At 39.7% G+C, this 19,087-nt stretch overlaps 1 protein-coding gene across 3 annotated transcripts in view; it reads left to right on the top strand.

Annotated features, from left to right (window-relative positions):
- The window catches only part of CIITA (class II major histocompatibility complex transactivator), a 49,692-nt gene that overhangs the window by 19,764 nt on the left and 10,841 nt on the right, over window positions 1-19,087 (top strand). For all 3 annotated transcript variants that reach the window (XM_074886410.1, XM_074886411.1, XM_074886412.1), the window contains 10 exons: window positions 4,441-4,584; window positions 6,298-6,426; window positions 6,858-6,917; window positions 7,998-8,081; window positions 8,945-9,004; window positions 11,949-12,098; window positions 14,435-14,575; window positions 14,714-14,770; window positions 16,822-16,887; window positions 17,343-19,050. In XM_074886410.1, coding sequence (XP_074742511.1) covers window positions 4,441-4,584; window positions 6,298-6,426; window positions 6,858-6,917; window positions 7,998-8,081; window positions 8,945-9,004; window positions 11,949-12,098; window positions 14,435-14,575; window positions 14,714-14,770; window positions 16,822-16,887; window positions 17,343-19,050 — 2,599 coding nt within the window. The remainder of the gene's footprint in view (window positions 1-4,440; window positions 4,585-6,297; window positions 6,427-6,857; window positions 6,918-7,997; window positions 8,082-8,944; window positions 9,005-11,948; window positions 12,099-14,434; window positions 14,576-14,713; window positions 14,771-16,821; window positions 16,888-17,342; window positions 19,051-19,087) is intronic.

Below are 19,087 nucleotides of genomic sequence, written 5' to 3'. Positions count from 1 at the left end.
CCTTGCTGCTGGCTTGCCCACCTCCCAGAGAACATTGCCCCAAAACACTGCCTGCGGCAAAAGACAGGAAACACATCCCTGCCTTCTGGTGTGTGTATTGTGCACCATGACATATCCTTTGGGGGCACAGAAGAAGAGAGACTTCCTGAAGTTTTTTTTTTTTTTAAAAAAAAAAGTCTTTAAAATTGTGGCTGATGATACTGAGCTTTTAGCTCAAGATATCAGTGTTTCACTGGACTCCTTAGTCTGATATAACCTGGGTTTTGTCAGCTTGCTTCTCTCAGATTCATGTGTAGCACTTAAGGGGTCTGGTAAGAAAATAGCATTTCTTCAGCAATCTTTCTCTTTAATTTTTCAACCTCCTGTGTCCACAGCTGTTTTATTTTTCTGTAATCTAAGACTTGGAGCTGTAATGTTAAGTCATCCTCTGGTTAAGAAGTGTGTGATTTGCATGGGACTACTACTATTTTCTATGAATTATCCTCAGCTTCCTAAACTAGTACAAAAATTAAATTGTGGAGTGGGGGTTTCCTCTGTTCCTGAAATGACTTTACATATATTCGTTTTCTTAACCTCTGTACTCATGTGGGAGATTTTATTACCTGTCAGTTCAGATGTCGACAGAGTTTTGGGAAGGAAACCCCCTAACAAATGTCCTCAGAAGCATCCATCTTACTTCTGAAGTAAATGTTACATTATTGTCTGTATAATTTTCCTCCGTTCTCTTAGATACTGTTTGATTTTAGTTTATAGCAGAATCCATTGCTGGGAGTCTTTGACATGTTGATCCTTTAAAATATAAGGCATGGTTAAATCAAATTATTGGGGCAAAATGACAAATCACCTCCCTTACCTTTAGGAATCTAAAATGCCCCATCTAACCCTTAAGGCTTGTATGTGATTTAAGTGAACACCTCCTCCTTCTTTAACTGGATTCTTTGTCCCGGTATGGTGATGTTCACTATTTGTTTTACTACTTTTCCTGCATTTTTAATTCATATGGTATCACTTGGACTCTAAAAGAGCACTGAAAAAAACATTGAGAGTCTTAGAAGTGAATCATATTGTTGTGCTGTATATGCAGAATACAGCACTAAAACAAATGCATCCCAAGTAGAAACCTTGCTGTAGCAGGCATGAACTGAATCATTGCAGAGGTAATATGAAGGGAACACAGGTCTACCGAATATAGCGATGCAGCTGGAGTGTATAGGCTGCTGCAGAAAGGAGGTGTTATTTCAAAATTTAAAGAAAAAAATCTGTCTTAACCAGTGTCCAAACAACAGAGACTGAACTTTCTGAATGGCATGGAAATACATTCGGAAGTACGTCCTGCCTTCCCCCCGCCCTGCACCTGCACTCTGTGCATGGAGGCGTGCCACAAAGCAAGAGCGCAGGCATTCCCTGGGGTCTTCAGCCCTTTGTCCTGCACGTCTGTGTGAGGTCTGTCTTCCTCCTGCTGGGAGCTGGCTCTAGTGTTCACAGCCCTAACACAGAAATGTTTTAGTCCTCTGATGTGAAAATGTGCCAAATGCCCATTTTGGCAGCACTGTATGGGACCCCAAAGGGAATGTATTATCAGTAAACTAAGTTAAAATCATGTATGAAACAACAGAGAAAGTGCTGAGCAATATAGAGCTTATTCATCTTTGGTGTCAGACAGAGGACTGCTGGGATTCTGTGAGAAAAAAGGGGAAGCTCTGGGAAAGGAATTGCTGTTGTAAACAAGCTTGGTAACGTCTGGTTTCATTTTGCGTGCTTCAGTTACAACAAGCAGCAAAACACTCACTATCCCTGAGGTGTAATTCTCCTTGCCTCTGGCTCTCTCGGTGTAGAAATTTTAATCTTTCAAAACCTCACTTTCTTTTTCCCGCACCCTTGGACAGTGTGCTTTCCATGGTGGCACCAGGACTTTAATGCAGCAAAGCAGAGCTGCTATTAAGAAATTGTTGGTTCAGCTACAGAAAGAAATCACAGCATCCCAAGTCCAGTGTATTTGGTAGAAAGACAGCTATATAGAGATTCATGTCAAAACCAAAATAATGAAAGAAAAAAAAAAAAAGGGTAAGCTGAGGGCTGTTCAGACCTGTGAAACAAAAAAGATAAGTAATTAAGTTTTTCATTCTTGAAAGAGCATCAATGTTCACTCTTCCCAAGGAAGAAAGCCATGTTTCTCTCACTCCTGTGTTCCTGGGTTATAACACCTTTTATGTTCTAACTTTCAGCTCTCTAGCTGGATTTGGCACCAGCAAGACTTTCTCTTGGTTGCTTCCTGACTTCTTGACTGTTGTAGCTGAAAACATTTTGTATTACTTATATATTTATCCACAGGGAAATGCTATTGAAAGAAAGGTTTAAAATAACAAAAGCTCTTATGACTATGACTTAATCAAAACTTAGTATGAAGATTAAGTAGGCCTACTTAGTCTCATTCCATAGGACTTGCCCTTTTCTTTGTCTGCTGTAATCAAGCAGATTTACTAGCAGAATTTGCTAATCACTGAACTTGGAGTGATCCATTTGTCTGTCTTGCATTCCCTTTATGGCTTCTGCCCAATTACTTCTCTGTCTCTATCCCCAAAATTATATTGACTCAGGTGATGATTCAACAGCGTTATTGACAAAGTCTGGCAACCTGGCATTCAGAAGGCCCAACTCTGTTTAGATTTTACATTAATTCAACAAAGGAAGGGGCAAAGCAAAATGTTACAACAAACTGAAAATTCAATCTGGTATGTTTATAACCCAATTCTTGGTTCTTATGCAGGTTTGTCAACTTCTGCTTTCCATTTATATCACAGCAGGCAATAATATCAAAGTTTTGTCATCTTGGTAACATAATGAGGCCACACAACATGAAAAAGAGAACCACCTGAGTGTAGGTGTTTCCTACTCGTGGGACATCTCGAGCCCACCTGCTCTTCTAAGTTCTGGCTCTAGATTCTGGTGTCTTCTGCAGCAGAACACAGAGGTGCCTGTTTCCAAGCTGTTCAGAGGGACAACCATGTAGAGGGGGGAGAGGAATGATGATTAGTTTATAACAACGCAGCATGTAGTAGTGTGTGGCTAGGTCTGCTCTGCCTTCTTTCATCAGAGCTGCAGTGTTAGCTGTATTTCTTTTTTAATGGTACAGCAGGTTGCTCCACATTTGCACACTTCAGAAAAGTAGGCATGTGCAGCCAGGAACATAGGTGGTGTTCTGCTAAAGGCAGAATATTTGAGAGCTGTATTATAGATATCCTTCATTGCAAAATATGGTGCTTGATGCCAAGCTGAAACTTTTCATGGTTGTGGTGTGTGGACACCTATTTCAAAAGGATATGGTCTGGAAATATTGCTGGTTGTTCATTTCATGCTGGCATGTCAGTATTATGATGGAGAAAATAACTTGGATCATGAGCCCAGGTGGAATTCATGTCAGTGATTTGTAAACGCTGAAGAGGTTTTGAAATAGTTTGATAAAGGGAGCGAATAACCAACAAGTAGAGTTATTCCACTACCTGTGGAATATACAGGAGAAATGTTTGGGTTTATTCTAGTGCCTGCTGCACTAACTGGAAGGAAGTAGAAGGGATTTAAAATGAGGTGGAGGAAGAGACAAACTGTATCAAGAAATGTGGCTGCAGCAGTCTAAGCAGCTCTCGTATAAACATTGGTGGCTGGAACAGGGAGCACCCTAGACCAGCCAATTTGTCTGGATACTGTATGACGCTCTGCTTGAAAGGCTATAGCAATTCCCGACTCATGAGTAGGTATGCACGTGAGTTCTGAGGGGGAAAGAAAATTGATTTGAAAATATTTGTGAGAGGTTCCAAAATGTCAGTGAGTGCCCTGTTACCATAGACTAATTCCCAAGGTGACCGTGTCATTCTGTATGCAATCGACCATATGGTTTGGGAAAGAATTATATAAATGTTCTACCTTTCACTGTTCCTTCTTGTGCTGAGGGGATGTCTCCTAGTGCCACCTCCAGGACTTAGCAGCTGGGTGTAGCATCCCAGCCAGAAGCTGCTTTCCCTGAGAAGAAATTGTCCTGACACTAAAGAATGGTATTCTCCTTTCATCCTCTTCACTGCAGTCTTCTCATTTCCCCGATACCTGTTGGATATGTGCTGCATCATTTATATCCTGATAAAGATACAGGAGTTGAGTTGTGACTTACTCAATACTTAGCACTTTTGGTCCAGGTGGTCAGACTGCAGTATTCCACTCCCTGACTGGAGTAAAAAATAGACAAGTCTCATTGCAAGCTGTGTCAGGATCTGTAAGTTTAAGTAACTCTGGGTTATGACTCAACGCAAGACATGGTAATCAATGCCAGTTCCACAGCCTTAAGATCTCAATGTCTTGTCAACAGAAGGCCACAGTGCAGGACTTGTAGTTTTGGTTGACAAAAGCTGTGGTTTTGTCATAGCTAACTGTTTTGTAATTTGATTTCAGACAGCAAGAGGCAAATCATGGATTCAGCATTTGTGTCTGAAAATGGCTATCTCGATTTGCTGCACAGTGATATTGATCCATTGCATCTGTATACTCTCCTTGATCCTAAGTCATCTGGAAATGAAGAAGGTGCCTTCTCTGTAGGTTAGTAAAACACTAAAAGATGCTTGATTAGTTTAGTCACCATGCTATAAGTTATTACCATCTCCTCTCAACTACGTAGCCATCTAATGGCAGTTTATCATGGTGGCTGGACTAAATTCAACAGACAATTAGTTTTACAATATGATAACTTTGTCTGTATCTGTATATAAAATAGTGACTGCTTCCAGAAACATTTTTAAAACCATACATGTTTACAGCTTCCTGCTCAGTGAGTCTAACAAAACATACTGTACATGTCACTCATCAAGGTGTGAGGCTAATGTCTGTGCTTTGGATATCATTCCTGTAAGTAGTTCATTTGCAAATGTTCCTATTGTAAGATGGCCATGTGTAATTGTCAACACTTTTTGTAGTTTCAAGCCAAAAGCTTTGCAAAACAGAGACTTGTGACGAAGCCAGTCTGCAAACAAACTAGCATTTCGTTTCCTTCTGAGATCCTAAGGCACTGACACAATGGACTTTCATTACCAGATGCCATCTTACAGCTTTTGGGGGTACAGACCAATGATTTTAGATTCTGTGATAGAGGAGAATGCAGAAGGGCCAGGGCATAAAGATGATAATTTCTTGCACATAAATTCCTACAGGTAATCAGATTAGGAGGTTGCCCTGTCTCTCAAACTTTCTGCTCCTGAATTTGTGTGGAGGTTGTGAAACAGTCTGCTCTCCCTGAGTTTCCTGGCATGAAAGTACAAAAGCGTATCTGTGCTGACGACTGTGTTGTGGAACAATAGCTGAGCTTATTTTAAACAAATGATCTGGATTGTGGGTAGAGAGTGGCAATGAAAGAAGAATGAATGTATGCCACATATGAAGTCCTATAGCTCTGTGCCCGATAGGTGTAACACATTACCGGATTGGAGGACACCACTTCACATCCTTGTTGCTTTTATGAGTGACCAGTGTCAGCACGTACGTGGGCAAATCAGTGGAGAACGGAGCACCAGAATCTGGAATCATCTTTGTGATGAATTATTTCCCAGGTTGAGCATTGCTCTCTCAACTTCTGACAGCTAATAACACCTGCAGGACTCTTTCTTCACTTCCATGGCCTCACTTGCTCCGTGACTGAAAGTAGGATGAATTAGGGATCAAGGACTGACTCTTGTTATATCAGAGATGTTTCACTGATTTGAATACTTTTGGGGCTTAGCAATGTCTGAGATGATGTAGATAAACTGAATATTGTCAGGACACGGTGCCAGTTATTGGAAGCTGGACATCTCTGCTGGGAAGATGTTAGTATGGTCCCTGGCATGCTTTTGACCTTGGCCAACTAGCAGTTTCACAGACAATTTTAGTTGCAGCTCAGGGGTTAGCTTGGACCGAGCATCATTCTGAACAGGGAATTTGGATGGTACCACCATATCATGAAGAATAAGAAGGTTTAATAGTATGGATGAGTCCAGGCCGTGCATGTAGGCCTTAGTGTCATAGAACGGATTCTGGAACTGTTTTGTTTTCTAGGAGAGATGAATTCTCCGAGTTTAGCAAGAGAAAAGTGTTGATTTCTGGCTAACTATAAATTACTGAGAGTTCAGTTCTGTTCCTACTTAGACAACATACAATGAAGAGCCAAAGCCTTCTGCTGAAATAACAAATCTGCCTTTTCTGCATGTCCTGCTATCTGGTTTTTTTTACTCCTTGGTTATGGTATTCATTTAGCTAATGCCTACTCCTTTTTAATTCTAGATCCCGAAGTTGATGCCAGTAACTATGATCAGCTCAATAATATGGATTTCCTGTGTACAATGGAAAATGGTGAAAATGGGGATGAATTGTATCTCTGTTCCAACACGATAGAAGCTTATGCTAGAATAGGTATGAAAGCAATTTTTGTTTTTTAAATCATTATTTTCCAATCACTTGCTATAGCTATTTCTTTCAAATTCTATTTTCAGTCTAAAGCAGTGGCATATACTCAAGTGGCCTGTCCGTCATAGATGGTAGATCTAGCCAGGGTACCTAAACCTGTGCATTGTGGGGAAACAGATGAACAGTAGCTTGTGGTTGTTGGGGGAAAATCTCTCTATTAATGGCTCCTTCTGCTTAATACTTCCTGCCTCAGCTTCTCCTTTCTCATGTTCTTTATTTCCTGAACAACAATTTACAAGAAAAACTTAATTTAACTCTTCAATTTCACTTGTACTGCAGAATTCTGTTAATGAGGGTAAGCTTACAAGTTTTACTGTGAAATTTACTGCATTGTTACTGTGTCCCTTTTTTTTTTTTTTTTTTTCCCTTCTTGCTAGCTGAATTAGCAGAATATGTGCTCAAAGATCAGCAGGAGAAGCAGGTGGAAGACACTTTTGGTAAGATTTATGGGGCAAAGATTAATTTTCTCCATGACAGTGTTCTGGCTAACATCTGCACTGTACTTCATCCCCACAATTTGAACACTAGTAAGGTTTCTATACATCTGGTATCCTATTCTCCCCTGGGAACTGTGTCCCAGGATTTTCTTGGCGAACTTTGAGGATTTTCTGTATTTTTGCAGGCCTTTCTCAAAGATGGCAGTTTTATTTCTGACCCAGTTGCTGATCACATCACCATGGCCATAGTGTATGCACAGCTTAACTGTCCAGTGCAGTATATGCCCTCAATTAGCATCAGACTTCTGAGCACAGCATGGATGATAAGTTTATTAAAGCTGACCCACCCAGAGGACTTAGCATGCATATAAACACAGTTCACTCACGTTTATTTCTGTCAAGGATACACAGAGCTGCCTGAGGAAGCATGTCAAATTTTACTTCTCGCCCTGCTCAATGCAGCAACGGCATAATATACATGTAATAAATTATTATTTCATTTCCTTCTTTCAGTGCTTGACCAGAGATAATTGCTTGGCTTTTGGTACTAAATAATTGTTTTGGTAGTGGCACAAACATAGCTGTTTACTATTTCAGAATATATATATCTCAATATGTGGCTGTTGGGAAATCCATAGAATCAGAAAGATTCACAGAATATCTGTATATCCTGTTTTATGTTTGAGCAAAGTAATTTGAAATAGCTTACCAAAGGTCACTCCTTTCCTAGGACAATTCTGGCTACAGGAAGCTCACATGACTTTTTAAATGCTTTTTACTGCTTCCTGGTGTGTTTAGAATTTGGGGTTTTTTGCATCTAATGGGAAAACTTATATTGGTTTTAGAGGAAACAAGATACAGTATTAGTACTGGGTGACAGAATCTGCACTCAGAGCTCTGTGGACTTTCTAAATCATATCAATCTGGATATGTGTTTTATTGTGTGATTTGTTTTTTCTCTTTTCTTTGGAGTATATTTCATCTTTGCTGCCTGTTGGTGTGTTTCTCTTGCTTTTACCTCTTTCTATAATTTTTCTACGTGAACAAAGGTTGACATTTGGCAATATTTCATGTTTTTAGCAGGGAGCCTTATTTTGGATGAAATAGCTGCTGAAAACACTGAGAAATTTACTGACATAAAGATGCAGAAATGTCACAAACGAAGTAAGTGAAAAACAGTGAGAATCTGAAAGGCTGTAGTGTTTGAATTGAAGGGGGCTACAGGAAAGCTGGGGAGGGACTCTTTATCAGGGAGTGTAGTGATAGGATGAAGGGTAACGGTTTTAAACGGAAAGAGGGTAGATTTAGGTTAGATTTAGTAAGGAAGACATTCTTTACAGTGAGGGTGGTGAGGCACTGGAAGAGGTTGCCCAGAGAAGTTGTGGCTGCCCCCTCCCTGGAAGTGTTCGAGGCACATGGCAGGGGGGATGGAACTAAATGATCTTTAAGGTCCCTTCCAACCCAAACCATTCTATGATTCTATGAATTCTAAGTTTCTATTACGGTACTTTGGTTTTAACACAGCCTCAATGCATCTCTCATGTAGTTCTTCACTGATACAGCCTGACATGCTTCCTCTGACTTGGCTCATTCTGTGTGGGCTGGAATTGAAAACAGCTTCCCCAAACACATTGTTTACAATTCACAGAATTTGTTGTTCTGTAACATGACGTTAAGCATGTTACATTTCTTCCCTCTTTTTATCATCTGTCTGACAGTGTTAACTTTGTTTTCAGTGTATCTATAGCTTAGCAAGCATTAGCTGAATGATCCCCTCTTTAATAGCAAGAACAACAGCAAAAATCTTTGGTTACTGGAAAAAAAATTTCACAGTCAAGGTGAAATAATATGAGGCTTTTCACATTCATGTTTTATACATTGGACCTGTACAGTTCTGAAACAGCTGAATTGAAATGGATAATACCCCCTTCTACTTCAAAAAGTTAAAATAAATCTCCATGATGGAAACTTAAAATTACCAAACTGGTTCAATTTTTGTCACTTACAATCACCTTTCTTTCTTTTAGCCTTCTTAAGCTCTGCAGAGAGTTGCTCTGGTGCTTCAGAACCCAAATACAAGAAAATTGGTGAGTTATTGGCTGAATAGGAAAAGAGTATTCAACATATATTGTGTCATGTTCCAAAGTCTCATCCTCTGTTAAGTATTGTAACTTTACCTTTTAGGGAAACTTTGCTTTCATAGATTTGGTGATACAGCATCATCATGCATTTTCATGTTTCTACTTCCAGCAGAGCAGAAATCACTGTAGAATCACATTCTTATACACCTCTGACTAATTCATGATGCGACAAATCCATGTCCTCGTATCAGTAGCTATTAAACTGTACATCTTAGGACCAACTACATGGTAGCCTGGGAACAGTTGGATCCTTCTGCTTCAAAAGCACATGTTCCTGCCAGGTGATAGAAAATTACTTACCTAGTATCAGCAGAGGCACAGTTGGGCTTTTCTAAATCCATCTGAGAGAAGAAAACAAAACTGAAGAATTGAGTCAGTGCCAAATTTTGAAATTTTTATCATGTACACCTTTTGTTTATGATGGGTAACATGACTCAGGCCATAGTTTGGCATTTCCTGGGTTTGATCATCTTTGTTTCAAGTGTGACACCTGAAACATCCTAATGAAAATAATAACAGTGAAGAGACAGCTTCTTGGCCCAGCCCATGCCATACAGTCCTTTAAATCAAAGTAAGAATGGGAGAAAGGGAAATTTCTAGGTGTTGTATGCTGTAACCATCTACAACACAGCACCTGTGGCCAGCAGGCAGGCTGTAACTTGTTCCCTAGGTGTAAACTGGTGCTAAAGTTCTTACCCAGCTGTAGCATAAATGGGTGTCTCAGGCATAGCTAAACCAGCAGAATACTCTTCCAAAATCCATGTGAGAACAATCACCTTTGGATTAATATATTATACGGTGTTTTGAAGTGATACATGCATTACTGTATGCTAGCACACTTCCCAAGCCTCCTAAGGGAAACTGTACCAAACCCTATGGGCTGTGTACAGGTCAGGGCGGGCAGCCAAAACCAGTGTGTAACATAGGGAGCCATCCAGAGTGCTTGGATCATGGCACTGCACCTCAGCAAAATTCAGGTCAGCAATTGCTAAGGAACTGGCATGAATTTGATGAAAGTCAGAGAGAGCACACACGTGCACTGTGGCTGTGACCCGAGATGGTTTTCCAATGTTCATGCGGACTTCTGGGGGGTGCTTGAGCAGAATTAGCTGTGAAAAAAATACATTTGCTGGATCTGGAAAGATAATCAGAATTCCTACTGAACTGATACCTGCTGGTTATAGTTATTCATACACCGGTAAAGTTCCTGGCAGTTAGTAACCATTAAAGGTGGATTATCTTCTACCTGTTTAAATGCCTTTATAGATTTGGCACTTCTAAAGCTTATGTTTATGCCACACTAACAGTGAGAGTTTTCAATAAGGAAAATGGCACATCAATTCCTGATTAAAAAAAAAAAAAAACACCCAAAACAAAACCGTAAAAATTTCTCACCCTACAGAACTTGCATTCCAGTCTGCAGTATCATCACAGAGCTAACAAGTGCTTTGTAAAGCTGCACCTACCCTTTTCCAGGAAGTGCTCAGAATATTATCATTCTCTCTACCTTACTTCACCCAATGAAGGTACTGAGGGAAGAGATATATATATACACACATAAGGCAGTATAAGTACTGGGTACAAAAATCTAATTAACAGAAAGATTAGCTACATGACAAAATCAGGAATTTATTTACCCTGTCATAAAACGAGTGTCACAGTATGATCCTGCAAAGGCAAATGCATTAACTCTTCAAAAGTGTAAGACTATCTACAGTAAAGAGGATAATGTGTACTAAAGTTCAGAGTGGTAAGCCAAAGATGAGAATCTCTCAAAGGAATTGAATGAAATTAAACTTTATATTTGCCCAACTGCTTGTGGCTAGCTGTAACGGTACCTAATCTTATCTGACCATCGCAACGCAACAATCCTTGGATAGGAAATTAACAGGAAATTTAGGAATGTTTTACACACAAGCTGAAAAACACTCTTTAAAGTCTGTTTTTATACCACAGTAAAAATGAAAGATTCCTATAACAAAATAATCCATCTGTTCCTGATAAACAATGTAAATACATCCCAACCTAAAGAGCCTGCATTCCAGATGATGGTGTACACTATACTGGCACAAAACCCACACAGGTTTGTAGCTCCTGATAAAACATTAGACTGCAGAAAGTGGTGAAATAGAGACTTAATTGTTGCTGCTATAGAGGAGAGGGAAAGAAAAGCAAAACCAACTCTGAGAATAAGGGTGTGGTAAAACCGAGAAAACTAGCAGACTAAATCAAAATAAGTAAGTGTATCTTACTTGATTTGTAAAAAACTTTCCATAATCATATAATGCACATGAGTCTCCCTCCCCATTTGTCCTCTTCTTGAAAAAACAAGTGCTGCAGGCAAGTTGTGTCTTTTAAAACTCAGGTGTTTGTGACTGTTCTTTGGGAAACCCTCTTAACACAGATTAGTTATCCTTACAAGCACTGTAGTGTCTAAGTAGAGTCAAGGTCCTCAGTGTATTGTACTTGGGCCTCCCTAATATTGTGCGATATTAAGGTAACACACCATGCCTGGGAAACACTACAGCAGTGTAAGACCTTGTTATGTCTTATGTGTCAATCATCCATCTGTAAGATCATTTATATCTAAACACGCCTGAAGGTTTCTAGAAAGAAGACAGGCCAAGAAAGATGAAGAGAAACAAAATGAAAAGAGTGAACTGCAGAAGAAAAAAAGTGATCTACTACAGAATTTCATAAATACATTTTGGATTTTGAGACCTGAGTAAATGTCAGAAAACTACTGTGAATTGTTCTTGCTTTTGAAATCAAAATACAACCGATCAGAATTAAGTTTATGATACTTATTGAGACCTCTTCTTTGGCCCCCTTAACTTCTAGCAATGAAATAACTTTCTCCTTTCATTTTGCTTTTTTCTTTTTTTTCAAGTGGGAGTCCCTGCAGTGTCTTCAGAGAATGGCAGTTTTTTAGCTATGCCTCTCAACAGCCATCCAGGTAGCTGCACTTCACTAACTACCCAGCACGTGTCCTTTTCTGTTCCTGCTACCAATGTGTTGGAAAGAAGTTTCATAATTCCTGGTATGTACAGTACAGCTACAGGTGTGCACCACTACACAGGTTGATTTATACAAGGGGAAAACTCCCATATAAATCTGGTCATTGACCATGAACAGTGACGGGGAAAACAAGTATGGCAGCTGTTTCAATCAAGCACTTAAAAGTGTGGCACTCACTAAAAGAATGAAAATAATCAGAGGAAATTAAAAGTGCATTGCCCCTACTGAAAATGAATTATTTTTTCATTTAATTGGTGAAGTATATGTTAGTAAATAACAGGACAGAGTTATTTACTATGTGCTAATCTAAATAATTACTTGTCTTAAAAATAGGAAATCACAAAATTTTCATCAGTGAACTTTGGTTTAGTTTCAATTTCTTTTTCATCCAGAGGTTTGTAAAGAGCTGCAGGATAATTATAAAGAATCATAGAATCCCAGGTTGGAAGGGAGCTCAAGGGTCATCTGGTCCAACCTTTCTTGGCAAAAACACGGTCTAGACAAGATGGCCCAGCACCCTGTCCAGCTGAATCTTTAACAGTGTCCAACACTGGGGAATCCAACACTTCTCTGGGGAGATTATTGCAGTGGCTGATTGTTCGCATTGTGAAAAATTTTCCTCTTGTGTCCATCTGGAATCTCCCCAGGAGTAACTTGTACCCATTACCCCTCATCTTTTCCATGTGACTCCTGGTAAAAAGGGAGTCTCCATCTTCTTTGTAGTCACCCATAAAAACTGGAACATGGTGACAAGGTCTCCCCTAAGCCTTCTCTTCTCAAGGCTGAACAGACCCAGTTCTCTCAGCCTTTCCTCACATGGCAGGCTTCCCAGTCCCTTGATCATCTTTGTGGCCCTCCTCTGGACCCTCTCCAGCCTGGCCACAGCTTTTTTGCATAGCGGGGACCGAAACTTAACACAGTGTTCCAGGTGTGGCCTGACAAGTGCTGAGCAGAGTGGGATGATGACTTCTTTATCTCTGCTGGTGATGCCCTTGTTGATGCAACCCAGCATCCTGTTGGCTTTCTTTGCTCACGTGAGGCTTGTTGTCCACCAGGACCCCAGGTCCCTTTCCACAGATCCCAGCCTGTGCTGCACTCCTGGATGATGTTTTCCCAGGTGCAATACCTTACACTTGTCCTTGTTGAACTTTATAAAGTTCTTGTCAGCCCGGTCTTCCTGCAGGGTGGCTCTTCCTTTGGAGGTGTCCGCTTCCCCACCCAGTTTGGTATTGTCAGAAAACTTCATCAGGGTACACCTGATCCCATCACCCAGATCACTTATGAAGATATTTAACAGCATTGGGCCCAATATGGATCCCTGGGGGACCCCACTTGTGACAGGTTGCCAGTTTGAAAAGGAGCTATTTACCTCCACCCTCCAGGTGGGGCCTGGCAGCCAGTTCCCCACCCACCCACAGACCACTTGTCTAGACCATAACACATCAGCTTCTCTAGGAGGAGGCTGTGGGGAACCGTATTGAAAGCCTTGGAGAAATCCTGGTAGACAGTGTCCATCCATTGCTCACCCCACATCAGCCACATCCACTATTTGCAATAGCAGAGTAAAATCTAGGTTGAAATTTTGTTCACAAAATCTGAGTACTAACCCAAGTGATGGGCTGTGTAGCCATCTTGCCTTCATCATGTTGTGTAGCAGAGGGTTCTCATGGTACACTGGTAAGTGCTAATAATAAAGACACAGTTCATCACCTTTCACTGTTAAATTTATGCTGGAAAGGAACCAAAAAGCAGTGGGTAAGTTAGAAGTCTTGAAGTATCTGATGCTAGCTGAAACAGCACAAAGTAGCAGAAGAAATTCTGTCACACCTGCAGAAACTCAGAGCTATGGCAGATCAAATTGCAAGCACTGCATCATCAAAAAACTTCCCAGTGTGGGTTCAGAGGGAGAATGCTTGCTAGCTGCTTGTACAAGCTGCATGATGTGCAATTATGTGGGAAAGATGTAGTGCAAAGGATGGTAAAATTAATTCAGATACATAATATTTACACATTTTCTCTATTCTGGATCTCTGATCCACACATTTACAGACTTTGCCTTAAGCACTTTTCCTTATGTTAACAGGATTTCTCTTTAGACTGCCAAAAACCAGTGGTCCCTAAAAGCTGGGTAATCCCTTGTATTTGACATTCATTGTACCTTTTAAGAGTTTTTGTTTAATGGATTCTATGGACCTCCTGATCCTATGAATTCAGGTTCATAAACTCTCCACTGGGAATATTTGTCCAGAAGCTGCCAGAAAGGATAAGTAGCTTTTAGAAAGCTTTTTCTTTCTTAGAAAACTTTAGAAACCAGGAGCCTTTAAAAACAGAAGAGTAGTTATTCTGCACTCATTTCAGGATCTTCATCACCTTTGATTCCAGAGTGTCTACCTGTCAGCATGAAAGGGAACCAAGAGAACACAGGCTTTGCAGATCCTCCTCAGCAGATATTTAACTTTGTTCTTGGAAATGGCACATCTGATGTTATAATATATCCGGGTAAGAGCAATAACCTTTTATGCACATAAATAGGCAGAAATTACTGGAAAATCAATGCTGTCAACAAAGTACTAAGTTCCCTCATTTCAGTTACTGAGAGCTATGATAGACTGAAAACTATCGTTTGTTTCTTGCCAGTGCTGAGTTCTTCCACGGCAACATTGATATCCCCAAGTTTTCCAGTTAGTTTATGTGGTAAGTAGAAAATGAATTTTTAAATATACAGTACTTTGGATTGGGGGAGGGAGCATTTTTCTTCTACCCAAAGCCAATTCTCCCCTCCAGGCTTTATTTATACTGAACTTACTGAGGAAAATAAAAATTAATGGCATTTCCTTCTTTGTATTGATCACTGGCTGCTTAGTCTAGTTCAAAATACAGAGCAGATAAGGGGTTGTAGAGCTACAGGTTCAGCTATGTATTAGCAGCCAGTCCACTGTGTTTGCTATGAAGTCCAGTTTCTGGAAGAACTCTTCTTGTCTAGTTAAAACAGTAAAAAAGTCCTGTGTGCTTGAGCACCATCAGAAGTCCAAGTTTTGCTGGTAGTGGCACGGCTTAAACATCTTAAATGCTTGGTGCTGGAAGCCAGACTGCAGTCAGCTCACATGGAAGTCCCAAAACCAAAATGATGACTTATTTAACTAAACAATACAGAAGCCTAATATACAAAAAGGCTTATAAAGAAATCAGACCTTTGGTCAGGGTATAACAGTCTCACCTGTGGTAGCAAACTTTCCTCAGACACTTTTCTTCCAGCCCTCAGAGAGCTGTTAGAACAGGGAACTTGATTTCAGTGGTTATTCAGTTTGATCTCTGTGTGCCCTGCTGATTCCAGCTGCCTGCAGCTTAGCACAAATGGTTTGTTGCCCTCTGGTGGCTGCCACCACCCAAAATAGCAAAATTTTAAGGTGGGGATTAATAAGCAAATACACCTAAATTTGGGGAAGTATTTGTAAATTATACATCCTGTTTATGTGAATACACAATACTAATAATTCTAACTGATTTACAGCAGCACAACATATGTGAGTATGTTGCAAATCTCAGAATTCCAAATGCAGCAGAAAAATTAGCGCATAAGCTACCAAGCCAGTCTCTTTTCCTTTTTAAGAAACTATTAACACATGATTGATTTGACCAGTGCTGCTTCCCATCTAAATGTCTTATTACAGCTTTTCTTGGTTTTCCATTCTTTGTTTTTATTTAATATAACAAATACTAAACCAAAACCAGACACTTCCCTGAAAGCAGGCATGTTCCCTCTTTATTTTAATATCTTAAGTCATTTTTTCTTCTACAAGGAGGAGAACTATTTCTATATCAAAGGTATTCTTTCACTGGAAAAAGGACTTACTTATTAGAAGTCTGTGGGTGCTTCCCTGCTAGAAGCAACTCTGAACTCTAACCATTCCATCTGTTGCTGGCACGCAGGGTAGGAATTGATTCCCAGATCTCTGAACTTTAAGATTTTTTTTTTATACCACATTCTACATCAAGATGAACCAAATATTATGGTAATAAATACATTTGTAGAAAACTAGGGAGGTTAACCTGTTTTGGTTTGGGGTTTTTTCCACATCTCTGCTGAGTGTGGTTACCACAAGACTATTGATGAGGTTGGGTTTGTTACAGTCTCTGTCAATTTAAATTCTGTCCTGTGTCTGCAAAGCTTTTCCTACCAAAAGTTTTGTCAAAACTGATACTCTTTGTGTATGGCAGACACTGCTCATCTGACCAAGTGCAAAAGTCTGCAGTAGTTTGAAAAAAGGCAAAAAGAAAGAAAACAGGACAGTGACAGTACTTTGTCAGGAAGAGTAATGGATAAATTCTGTTACCAATAGCCACTACTCTGTCTTTCATCCCTAATGCTTTTAGAATAATAAAAGGAAGCTATTGCTTTTGATGACATAAAGAAGTCCTATGTGTGATTGTGAATTTATGCAAAGAAAAGAACAGTGGATGTCACCTTGTTATGATAGGTCTTCTGCTTCATACAACTGTAAGGACAGCTGTCATCTTGCTTGATGTCATACTGCCTGCAGCAGTTCATGTCAGCTGAATTGTACTTGTGTGAGGATTTTTTTTTTTCTTTCCTTTGTAAAATGAAATATCTCTTTCTCTGGAGGATCTATAATATATGTTACAATGAACTTGCAAATTTGCATTACTCTTATTGTTTAAATTAGTAAAGCTGAATTGATGACTATCTAGGTGTCTTCCTCAAGTATATTGTTTTGTTTCTCCAGGTTTAGAAATGTTCAAAGAAGTCCGAGTTCCCATATTTCCTTCTGAAGAACCTTTCAAAAGACCAAGTGAGTTTAGATCTCTTGAACTTAAAACTTCCAGTATTTTTTTGCTAATTTTTCTGTGTTTCTTTCCGTACAGAAAAGCTACTTGTAGGAATTGTCATTCAAGAATTTTTGAAGCTGTTCCAAGTGTCTGAGCACAATTCCTGTTTTTAAGATGTTAGACTTGTTTACCTTTAGATATCTAGCTGTAGTACCTACTTAGAAGGTCAGTGTACTTAGCTGGTTTTATCATATGTGTAGATACCTCCAAAATTATTCAGTTCATTCTGAAAGTGTCTATTGTACCTGCACTCCTAATTTAAGTACATGCAGTCACATGGGATAAATCCAGACCTACATGCTTTATGGGAACTGATGCATTTTGACCGTATTACAATTATGTACCTAAACCACCATGAAGCAATGTTGTAATTTGTGGATTGGTTTCTTCAGTTTGTGTGTGCTTTTTATTTCTCTAGAGCCAGTGGAAGCTTTCTGTATATCACTTATGGATTATTTCCGAGATGTGTGCAAATCTGTGGCCATGGAGCGTGAAGTAACTCTTGATCACCTGTTTATTGATGGGACACTTGTTCAAAGCCAAACTGAAACTAAGCCTGGGAAGAATAGCATAAAAGCAATGGAAAAGGAGTTGATAACTTGCAGTCTGCAAGGGAAAGAAAAGGCAGCTCTTAAAAGAAGCCAAATATTTCAAATCCCAGGAGGTAAAGACTTAGAGACTAAAGTGATTGTGGTGCTGGGAAAAGCAGGAATGGGCAAAAGCATTCTTGTTCAGAAGATCTGCCAGGACTGGTCCAATGGAGAGTTTTCTCAATTTGAATTTGTATTTTGGTTTGACTGCAAACAATTAAGCTTGCCTGAGAAGCGATATAGCCTGAAGGATCTGCTTCTTGAATTTTTTGTAAAACCTCAAGAGGGAAGCAAAGAGATCTTTGAGTATATATTGCAAAATCCTGCTAAAGTCCTTCTGATTTTTGATGGTTTTGAAGGGTTGCATGATCATGAGACTTTTCCTCGTTGCTCGGCCAGTCAGCCTGAGAATGACTTGTGCAGTATAAAGGAGCTGCTTTCAGGACTCATCCAAAAAAAGATACTTAATGGTTGTACTTTATTATTTACAGCAAGACCAAAAGACAAGGTGTACCAGTATGTGTCCAAAGTGGATAAGACTATTGAAATAGTAGGATTTTCCCCTCAGCAGAGAGACTTGTACATAACCAAATACTTTGAAGGATTACCCTACTGTGATAATGCACTGAAATTAATCAAAGAGTGTGAGTACTTGTTCAGTCATTGTTACAGTCCTGTTATGTGTAGACTTGTTTGTTTTCTCTGTGAGACAGTACTTGAAATGGGAGACAAAAGCCTTCCTTCAACTCTTACTACAATCCTCCTGAAATTTGTTCAGCAAAAGATAATACCTATGCAAACAGATGTTACAGCCATGCAAAATCAAGAGAGTCTTGCTACGCTAGCCCATATAGCCTGGTATCTTGGAGAAAAACACCAAAGTGCCATGAAAAGTGATCTTCTTCCTTCTAAGGACGTTAAAGAGTTTGCTCTGAAATACGGATTTTTCCTGCCATTTGCATTCCCCAGACATTCAGATAGTGGCAAAGAGGAGTTTGGGAGCACGTTCTCTGATTTTGTCATTCAGAATTTCTTGGGTGCGCTTCACCTTACGTTAGCAGAAGACATCAAGGATAAAAGTCTAACAAAGTACCTGTCTTTTCCATTCAAGAAGAAAAAACGTTATAACTGGTTAGATTTAGTGCCTCGATTTTTGGCTGGATTGTTGTTCCTCCAGGATGACCCCTACTTCTACTCCCTTTCAAATAAGGATGTGAAACAATCAACCAAGAAGCAGAAAACACTCTTGAAATATATTAGAAAGCTGCAGATAGATGAGCTCTGTCCGGAGAGGTTGCTCGAGATTTTGCATTGTATTTATGAAACACAAAGCGATTCTCTTTTGCAGCATGTGGCCTTAAGGCTCAAGCCAGACCTGTCTTTTCTGGGCGTAGCTCTTGCACCACCTGATGTCCATGTACTGCACTCTATTTTAAAAAGGTCAAGAAAAGAGTTTTCCTTGGATTTGCGAAACAGCAGCATTGACATGCAAGGGCTAAAAGACTTGGTTGGCCTAAAGAATGTGGCATCATTCAGGTTGGTCATTCTTTGTAGATAGTAGTGTCATTCATAG

The sequence above is a fragment of the Strix uralensis genome, chromosome 16, assembly GCF_047716275.1.
Source record: "Strix uralensis isolate ZFMK-TIS-50842 chromosome 16, bStrUra1, whole genome shotgun sequence".
In the NCBI taxonomy this organism is placed as follows: Eukaryota; Metazoa; Chordata; class Aves; order Strigiformes; family Strigidae; genus Strix; species Strix uralensis.
This window is presented reverse-complemented; position numbering and strand designations above follow the sequence as displayed.